Source organism: Sorex fumeus, unplaced genomic scaffold, assembly GCF_029834395.1.
Source record: "Sorex fumeus unplaced genomic scaffold, SorFum_2.1 ptg000007l, whole genome shotgun sequence".
Lineage (NCBI taxonomy): Eukaryota > Metazoa > Chordata > Mammalia > Eulipotyphla > Soricidae > Sorex > Sorex fumeus.
Genome location: NW_026606064.1, coordinates 6,883,571 through 6,894,318, shown reverse-complemented (window position 1 = coordinate 6,894,318; position 10,748 = coordinate 6,883,571). Strand labels below are relative to the sequence as shown.

The 10,748-nt window shown below is 38.2% G+C and overlaps 1 protein-coding gene across 1 annotated transcript; it reads left to right on the top strand.

The window, feature by feature from the left end:
- Positions 1-3,497: 3,497 nt before the first annotated feature.
- On the top strand, positions 3,498-4,433 carry LOC130042826 (olfactory receptor 4C15-like). Its single transcript, XM_056135062.1, has one exon. It carries the CDS (start codon positions 3,498-3,500, stop codon positions 4,431-4,433), a length of 936 nt encoding a protein of 311 aa, XP_055991037.1.
- Positions 4,434-10,748: the final 6,315 nt, after the last annotated feature.

The following is a 10,748-nucleotide window of genomic DNA, read 5'->3' as shown; positions in this document are numbered from 1 at the left end:
ACCAATGTCGCTGTTGTCCCAAAATTTCGAATGGGATCGGACCACCGTCTCCTTCGTGAAAAATTCTACTTCACAGAGCAGGGAGAAAGGGTTGCAAAGTTCAAAAAGAGAACTCCCAGAATGACCACCAACTGGGAACTCTTTGGTACTATTGCGGCAACATGGGAAGATGCCATTGTTGACAACATTGACGAGGAATACGATCGACTGGTTCAGCACCTCCATGAATGTGCGAGGAATGCCAAGAGAGAGATAGCCACAAAAAATCGACTATCTTCGAAAACTCTTGAGCTAATTCACCAGCGTGGTTTGGCGCATGCCTCAGGCAACCGCAAGCTAACGTCCGAGCTCGCAAAGCAGTGCAGAGATGCAATCAAGGAAGACCTCAAAGAGAGAAGAGCAGAAGTACTGGTAGATGCGGCAGAAGCCGGGAAAAGTATTCATAACGCCTGCCTCTCCTTCGCCAACTATAAGACCAAGATGACTGCCCTCTGACGTCCTGATGGATCCATCACATCCTCCAGAATGGCAATGGAGAAGATTATCCATGACTTCTACTAAAATCTCTTCGATAGCCATGTCCACTTGCCGACATACCAAATTCCACAGGATGGATATGTCGTTCCCAACGTTCTCCCTTCCGAAATCCGACACGCCATTTCTTCGGTAAAGAAACAAACAGCACCCAGCCCAGACAAGGTCAGACCTGAACACCTGAAGAACCTGCCGTCAGTACTCATCAATACACTGGCTCGGCTCTTCACTCGCTACCTGTCTGAATGCAAGGTTCCGTCCCAATGGAAAACCAGCAGGACCGTACTACTGTTCAAGAAGGGAGACATCCATGGCATTGGCAACTATCGCCCGATCTGCCTATTGTCTGTCATCTACAAGTTGTTCACTCGAGTCATCCTAAAGAGAATTGGCAGAACAGTAGATGAAGGACAACCATGCGAGCAAGCCGGGTTCCGCAAAGGATTCAGCACCATCGACCATATCCACACAATAACCAAGCTCATTGAGGTTTCTCGGGAGTTCAAGATGCCGCTCTGTTTAACGTTCATTGATTTAAAGAAGGCCTTTGATTCTGTTGAGAAGGAAGTGGTCATTGAAGCCCTAGCCAATCAGGGCAATCAAGCCCAATACATCAGGATCCTCCGTGAGCTGTATTGCGGATTCACTACCAGGATCTCACCATTCTACAAAGAAGTGATCGTTGATGTCAAGAGAGGGGTGCGGCAGGGTGATACCATTTCACCGAAACTCTTCAGTGCCACCCTCGAGAACATCATGCGATGACTGGAATGGGAAGGAATGGGAGTGAAGATAGATGGTCAGCAACTACACCACCTCCGCTTTGCTGATGACATTGTTTTAATAACACCAAACATCAGCCAAGCGGCACAAATGCTGGCCGACTTTGACCGTGAGTGTGGAAAGGTAGGACTACAGCTGAATCTTACGAAGACAATGTTTATGAGAAACAGCCTTGTTCCTGACGCCCCAATCGCTCTCAATGGAACGACCATCTCCGAATGCAACAGCTATGTGTACCTAGGTCGAGAGGTCAACATGACAAATGACCTGGCACCCGAGCTGCACAGGAGGAAGAGAGCGGCTTGGAACGCCTTCAAGTATGTTGAAGAAATAGCTAAGAGGACGAAGAACCTCCGGCTCCGGGCACATCTCTTTGATTCCACTGTTCTTCCTGCATTAACATATGCATCAGAGACCTGGGCCCTAAGCAAACAAGATGAGAACGCTTTTCAGGTCTCCCAAAGAAGAATAGAAAGAGCTATGCTTGGAATATCACGTTTCACTCAAATGAGAGAAAGAATCCGGAGTTCTGACATCCGTCGACGATCAAGGATCAGGGACGCTGTCTCATTTGCCAAGGTGTCGAAAATCAGATGGGCTGGTCATGTAATGAGATTTAAAGACGACCGTTGGACTAGAGCTGTTCCTGACTGGATTCCACGGGATGTCAAAAGACCGCGTGGCCGCCCACCTACCAGATGGTCAGACTTCTTCGTCAAAATCATGAACGATCGGTTTGAGGCCCTTCATGTTCCCGGACCGAAGAGATGCCATTGGGCTACACTAGCACGCAACAGGGAGAAATGGAGACGTTACTGGCGCCCGCTCGAGCAAATCCACGACTAACGGGAAGTTAAGTGATTAAGTGATCAAGTGAAAATCATGAGATGTCAAGATCAGGAGCAAAGGATATTAGAGTATGTATGATTAAACTATTCATTGTTACAAATATATTCATAACATCCACTTAATAAATATAATTTAGAACTCTGATTCCCATATTTTTTTCTTACACACTGATATCGAGCCTTATCTCAGAACTCAGCATTTTCCTAAGTACACTGAAATTTCAGCTCAGCCTTATCCCACAAACTCATTAACCTATTCCTTAAGGTAATGAAATCATATTCAATTACAAATGAGGGCAGTTAACCAAAAGTTATAAATAATTTAAAAGTTCTAATTGGTCAGGGACATCAAAGATTTGCAAACACAAAAAAACGAAGCCATAGGTAACAGCATTAAAAAATCATACTGTTGGAAAAAGTCCAATTCACCAAGGGAACTAACAAGTGTATTGGTTCATGATTTGGCAGAGAAAACTCTTTAAATTATATTTGGAATATATATATTTATATAAACATATATATGCACATATATATATATTTGGAAATCAAATTAGAAATACTGATTTCTAGTTTATTCCCCTCGCATACACACAATCAAGTTGAAAGCAGTGCTTTATAAGCAATTGAAAATATTCTCTACCTCATCAATCTAAGATTTGCTTCATATTCCTTTCAGATATAGAAACAGAACTTGAGGACAACATTCACTTTTTGGCCAGCCTCTGGAGGAGTTTTATCCACAAACAGTTAAACTTTGTCATCACTGAACTTTCAAGAGACTAAAACTGGTGAGATCTATAATTCATAATTATCTGTTTTCAAGAATAATTCTAAATTGTTGTTTAGCCTTTAAAAGTCTGGAAGATGCAGTCCATGCTTCTGAGGTTAATATGGTCTCTTAACTGTATACACTTGAGCTAGTAACATACCCTTATTGCCCTAGATTTTACTTTTTAAATTGATTGTATTTTCAATTTTAAATTAGCAGTGGATTCTAGCAAATAACTACTGAATGGTCAGACTTTGCAATACAAAGGGCGTTTGTTTGGCAACCTTTTCACCTGTGCCTTTGCCTCTATACAGAAATCATAGGCAACTCTTGCTGTTTAACAATATTTTCTCTTTACATTTTTGCTTGGTATTCCACACTACCACTTACAAAACAATCAAATTTTGCATCACATTAATTACAGAAATCAGAAAGACAATTTTCATATATAAAAATCATCTTATGAACCCTGTGATAATAAAATTGTCTGACATGAATTTCTTATGCTTACATTGCAGATCTATATACCCACTGTGGTAGCTCTGAGATTTTCCTGGGAAATCATGCAAAACAGAAGTTTTGTAAATGAATTTGTTCTGCTGGGAATTTCACAGAACCCTGATGTTCAGAAAGTATTATTTGTTTTATTTCTATTGGTCTACCTTGCAACAGTCAGTGGCAACCTGCTGATTGTGGTGACCATCTTTAATAGTCCAGCACTTGTGGGATCCCCGATGTACTTCTTCCTGGCTTTCCTGTCCTCCATAGATGTGTGTGTCTCCTCTGTCGTTGCCCCTAAGATTATTGTTGAGTTTCTCTCTGAGAAGAAAACCATCTCATTTGCAGGCTGTATGATACAGATCTTTTTTTTTCATCTTTTTGCTGGTGTGGAGGTGATTGTCCTCACAGCCATGGCCTTTGACAGGTACGTGGCCATCTGCAAGCCTCTGCATTACACTACAATCATGAACTCAAGGCTCTGTAACATTCTGATTGGAGTAGCGTGGGCAGGGGGGCTTGTGCATTCCACCATACAAAACGCCTTTGCTTCCCAACTGCCTCTGTGTGGTCCCAATATCATCAATCATTTTATGTGTGACTTGTACCCATTAATGAAGCTTTCCTGTGCTAATAATGATGAATTTGGCCCATTGGTGGCATCCAGTAGTGGACTTTTTTGCATCCTGATCTTCTCCATATTGCTTGTGTCCTATGGTGTCATCCTGTTCTCCATAAGAGGACACAGCATTGAAGGACAGAGGAAAGCGCTCTCCACCTGTGGATCCCACATTGCTGTTGTGATTTTATTCTTTGGTCCATGTACATTTGAATATGCACGGCCTCCAATGGTTTTCAGCTTTGACAAAATGGTGGAGATATTCTATAGCATGCTAACTCCTCTGCTGAACCCTGTAATTTATACTTTCAGAAATAAGGAAGTAAAAAATGCCATAAGCAAATTCTGGAATACCTCAATGGCAAACCTTTGTAAAAAGTAGATGCCTGAAATTTAAAATTAAAACATTTAAGTACACAATCTTCCAATTCTCCTGGCTTAAAACTTTTTTTCGACTGAGTTGTTGAAGGAAGACTAAGATTAATTTAACAACATATATATTGAGACCTGGGAAAAATGTTCTTAACTCCTCTACTGCTTAGATGTCCTAATAAGCATCTTAAAAATCTTATATGTACATTGAGTTGAATTGTATCCACAATTAGAATTCAACATAAAAATTCTTCTCATTGATTTAAATTTTCAAGAATTGTGAGGAAAATTAAAAATATTTATAAATATATAAGTGAAACTTACTATACTCTTTTTCCGGAGGAACACTTCTTATTTAAAAATTTTTATACAGAACTGTGATTCACAAAATTATTGATAGTTAATTTTTAGGTATAAAATATTTCAAAACCAGTATCATCATCACTGTTAACCTCCCTCCACCAGTGTTCCCATATACACTTCCCACCCCAATCTGCAGCCCATTTCTGTTGGTCAACTTGGACAGGCACATTATAAAGTTTCAGTATTTGTTGTTTAGATCTCACATTTTCTGTTTTGTTCAGTCTGTGTTTTCGATATATGGCTGTACCATTCACTCACATTAGTGATATAACAAAGCCCTAATTCCTATTCATCCTTTATTTCTCCTCCCTTTCTTCTCCCCTTGATTTGTTTTTATCTTTGTCCAGGAAAGCTTTTTTGTTCTTAATACTATGTTAGATAGTTTTTAAGTTTGTCTGAAATTTTTCTTTACGTTGTCCCTTCAATGTGCTTATACTCTATGTGTAATTTACTATGTAATTTATAAATTAAACTGTTCAAGATGTTTATACTCATTATCAAATTTATAAATACTTTTACACTCAATGTGTTTTTTATGTGGTATTGGAAAACATTCACCTAATAGCTTTGGAAAGTCATATTCATAATCCTTCCTGGACTCAAAATATTGCAATTCATTCTAAAAAGGGTTTATTTTTATACAATGAAAATAAATAACCTACCATGATACAAAGTTCACCTTGCAAAAATTTTCAACTTGGAGGTGGTTTTTGAAAAAGTAGTTCTTTGATATTTCTGAATAATATGTAAAATAACGTATATTTTTCATATCCTAGGTTATTTAGACCCTTAGTAACTCAAATTGATACATGACAACCCTATAATTTCTTTAATATCACCTAAGTAACAATACAATAAAATCTAGACATATAGAAACTTTTATATATATACTATATATTATAAATCAAATATTAATATAGTAGTGTCTAAGAGCAGTTTTATTGATAATCTAATATAAATTGAACTGTTTAAAAAACTACAAAGAATATATAGAATATACCACTTACTACCATTCACTTACTGAATCCTGCATATCTAAGTATAAGCTACAACCAGCTGCCTCATCCTAGAAGTACTTGTGACTAATTTTTTTCAGACACCCCAAATACACTGGATATTATAACATTTACTAAACACCTAAACTATAATTTAAGATACTGTTAAAGTCAAATACAATAAGCTTATTATGTTTTGTATACACTGAAAAAATAAAATCAGTTCTGGTGGCCAGAGAGCTTGCTTGTACAGGGTCCTTGCTTTGCATGTAACTGATATTGTTCTCAACTGACACTGGTTCAATTTCCAGCACAGCATGTCATCCCCAAGCACTACCAGGAGAGATATCTAAGCACAGAGCCAGAAGTTTGCCCTAAGTACAAATATCTTGCCTTATCTGTACATCAGAAAAAAGTATTAAATAATGCTTTTATTGGAATTAAAGAGCAAATTATGGGATTGAAATGATAGAACAGCAGGTAGTGCATTTGCCTTGTACTCAGTTGACCCAGGTTTGATCCTCAGCATCCCATATAGTGTTCCTAAGTGACAGGCAGGATTAGTCCCTGAGAGTGGCGTCAGGAGTCACCCCTGAGTACTACCAGATGTGACCCAAAACCAACCAACAAACACAATAAGTAGAACAAATTGTGAGATTAACATTGCCACCAAAAAAATGAATTAAAACATTAGTTTTGTTATTGCTTTATTTTATTTTTGAAGAGTTTTAAATGTTATTGATATCAAAAGAAACTGTCTAGATCTTGATCTGATTGTGTTCACTTTTAACCCTTGGACTTTATTACCACTGTATTAAACAGATTGAATTATGTGCTTTTATACATAACATAGACCTGAGAATAGTGTAACCTCAATACATGCTAAGAACCAAGGTTGGTTATTGAAGTATGTCCAATCAAGAATGTCATAGTGATAAATTTTAGTATCTACAGACAGTTTAAAGGAAATAATAATGAATTCCTAGATTTCAAGAATAAGCAGAACATTATTTTCCACTTAACTGCATTTTCTCTTAGAATATTTTGTCATGTGATGTTTAAGAAAAATTTGAGAAGCTCAGTCAATGCAGATATTAATCCATCTATTTTCTTTGAATATTGAGTCCCTGCTAGGTACCATATTTCCCCCCACCCCACCTTCCTACCCTACCTTTTGTTTTATTTTTATATCATAAAAGCTCATTCTTGCTTTGGACAACCTGGCAGGCTACCGAATGTAACCTACCCACATGGCAGAGTCTGGCAAACTCCCCGTGGTGTACCCAATATGCCAAATACTAGTAACAATGATGGATTTCGTTCTCCTAACCCTGAAAGAGCCTTGAATGTGGCACTTTTTAGAATCTCAGGGCTAGGACAAAGAAGAGATTACTGGTGCCTGTTCGAGGCAATCGACAAACAATAGGATGATCATGATCGTGATACAATTCCTGAAGTATCTGTCTTGAATTAGTCTAGTGTTCCTCAACTGCCTCACATCCCAAATTAGGAAACTGAGGTTGTGCTGTCATCAGAGAATAAGTATTTTAGGGGTTAGAGGACTATGTGAAAAAAAAAAACTCAAATTCACTGACTTCAAAAATTTATTTTTTCTACTTGTTTTGGAGGAGTTCTGAAGTTCTGAGGCCACCAGTGTGAGAGGTTAGTGATAGTGCATAATGAGGATCATAGCTTCCTGAAAGATGTGTATAAATCAGTATCACATCTTGTACACCATGTTTCTTAAGAGAGACTGTAATAAAAATTATTCTAGAATATATATGGTTGATTTCTGAATAATACAGATTTGAACTATATGGGTCCACTAAATATGGATTCAAAAATGACTTATTAGTGCATCAATTGTATTTGTAAGTTAAAGTTCATTTTTGACATTATATATATACACATATATGTTTATGAATATATGTATATATATGTCAAGTGTTAATATGTGTTTTATGTTCCATTAAACGGTACTGATGGATCTATTCATAGATCATTCATATTGTAAACAAACTAAATTCCTTTCTACAAGGTAATATTTGGGCTGGAGTGATAGCACAGTGGTAGGGTGTTTGTCTTGCACGCAGCCAACATGGGCGACCCGAGTTCGATTCCTCCGCTCCCTTGGAGAGCCAGGCAAGCTACCAAGGGTATCTTGCCCGCACAACAAAGCCTGGCAAGCTCCCCGTGGCGTATTCGATATGCCAAACACAGTAACAACAAGCCTCACAATGGAGACGTTACTGGGCCCACTTGAGTAAATTGATGAACAACGGGAGGACAATGACCATGAAGGTAATATTTAAAGTAGAGCAGCAAAAATTTATTTTATCATTAATCTTTTCATATCATTTATTTTCTCTTGCATTAGTTTAAGAATATAGTCCATAATGTATAAACACATAATGTAACTTATGTGTTAATGTGCTATTTGTGTTGTTGGTAAAGTGTTCAGTCAAGAGTAGGGTAAAGTAGTTAAGTTTGAGGAAATAAAATGTAATAAAAATAAAAAAGGGGGGAAGGGTCAGCATCACTACCAATAAAAGAGCTCTAGCTTTCTCTTTGCTGATCCAAGATTATAAGAGAGTAGATTATATGAAGATCATTTATTATACAGTATATAATAAGTATAATGAAGGTGAAAGAGAGTAAGAGTAAACTAAAAATTGTGGTAAATTGACTACTTTGTATCTTGTAGCAGTTATCAGCATTGATCTAGGTTTCTTAAAGGTTAGTATTTCATTTGTTCTTGTGAAAAATCAGGATATTCTAAGAATCTCAAAAATTAAATATCTGGGCAGAAAGTAGGATATATAGTGTCATAAGGTTAAGGTTGAGTAATCAGTTGGATTGAGGTGTTGTCAGGCTATAATTATAATCAACAATATCTAGTTCATTGCTATAAATCATGGTTGAATCATAGCATGGAAAAATGATGGGAGAAAATCTACAAATATGATTAATATCATGACTTAATTAAAAATATTTTAATTCAGTATTTTATTTTTTTATTATTTTTTAATGTAGGAGTACTGCTATTTGTTCAGCCACTGATTAGCTGATTAAATTGGGCATGGACTCCACTTACTTTTTTTTTATAATTTTATTTATTTTTTTTTCTTTTATTTATTTATTGAATCACTGTTGGAAAAGTTATCAAGCTTTCAGGTTTATGTCTCTGTCATGCAATGATCAAACACCTTTGCCTTCACCAGTACTCATTTTTCACCACCAAGAACCCCAATATACCCCCCTCCCACCCCTCTCAATGCCTGTGAGGCAGATGATTTCCACTTAACTCTTCTCTACATTGATTACATTCATCATTTCGACAAAAGATGCACCATTATTGTTTAGAACTTCCCCCCCAACAATCAGAATTGCTGAAAAGGCATTGTGAAATACTTTGTTTTCTATAGCTGGTTATGAGAATCACACAATCTTGCGTGGCCGCAATAACAGCCTTGCAATTTTGGATTTCTGCCAAGAGCCAGATAATTACGAGATTGGTTTCTGTGCATCTGGTGTTATGGCTGCGCCAGAGAGTGGCTCCTGGGGGGCAACTCGTGACCTTGGTAGGGTGTGAAGGACAATCCAGTACCGTCCCCCTTCCCATGAGAATACAGTTGTCCCATCACCGCTGGCTCATACCTGCCTTTCCAAGAAGCTCTGAGGCAGCGGCCACCTTGTATGCAGTCCAGATGCATTTCTGCCAAAAGCCCCTGGGTTTCGAGACATGTTTCTGAGTCTCTGGGATCATGGCCATTAATTAGCTTGATCAGGAGCCAGAGAAACCTTTTGTAGGGGTCTCGCTGGGATGGGGAGGAAAGGGTGGTTCCACCCCTATCTGGTGAGGCCCCACATGTCTCGTCACTGCAGGCCCAAACCTGACTGTCGAGTAATCTCTGGAGGATGGTGGTCACCAGGCCGCCAAGGGGAACAGGCCAAGGCACGAAACTTGTTCCCACCTGGATTGGCCCAGAGCCAGTAACCTCCTGCAGGAACAGGACGCATTTCTGCCAAGAGCCCTTGGATTCCAAGATTCGTTTCTGAGTCTTTGGGATCATGGCTATTAAGCAGTTCGATCAGGAACCAGAGAGGCCATGCCTCCAATTAATAGCTGAGCCAGAGGTGATTTATGGGTGTGTCTCCTACATACCTAACTTTTGGCCGTTTACTTTCTTGGTAAACTTTGCCCCAAGTTTTTGGGGTCTGGCCAAAGGCACAGCAGTAATTTTGGGGAATGTGAAAGCCTGACAGTGGGGTCAGGCTGCTGCTGCACTCGCCTCACTGGTACAAATTGACCTGCTGGCGGCATCATACCCCCAATTCAGTATTTTAACTAAATATTTTATTTTGTGTATTTCCCAGATAGAGTAATGTGATTACATGAGCCTATGGTAAATGGGGAATCCAAACAGCATGACTAAATTCTTTTCAATCTTCATTTTTGTTTCCCATAACCTAGCTTACTGGGTGAATAACTCTTCACCAATATAGCAATATGTCCCTTCCCACCCCCAACCACGCAGAGAAAACCTGGCAATACTATTAAAACTCATGGATGATATCAACTCTCAACAAATGGAGATTTCTAGGATTATGAAAGATTAAAAAGGGCATACAGAATGAAACCTCACACAATACTAAACTTAATGGAGTAAAACTGAAAGACTTTCCTGTGAGACTATGCATCAAACAAGTATGTGTCCACTCAACATTATTATTTAGTATTGGGTTGAATTCTTAGCAAGAGCAATAATGCAATAAAAAGAATTAGGAATTTACACTGGTTAAGAAGTTAACTGTCACTGATCACAGATCACATGATACTGTACATTAAAACTTATAGATTTTATTAAAAACTTTTAGAAAGAATAACTATAAAACAAAATGATAGGATACAAAGAAATTCACACAAATTTGTTGCATTCTTGTATGTAAGAATGATATAGTAGAGA

Coding starts and splice junctions, on each gene's coding strand:
- LOC130042826 (XM_056135062.1), top strand. CDS start 3,498: ATGCAAAACAGAAGTTTTGTAAATGAATTTGTTCTGCTGGGAATTTCA.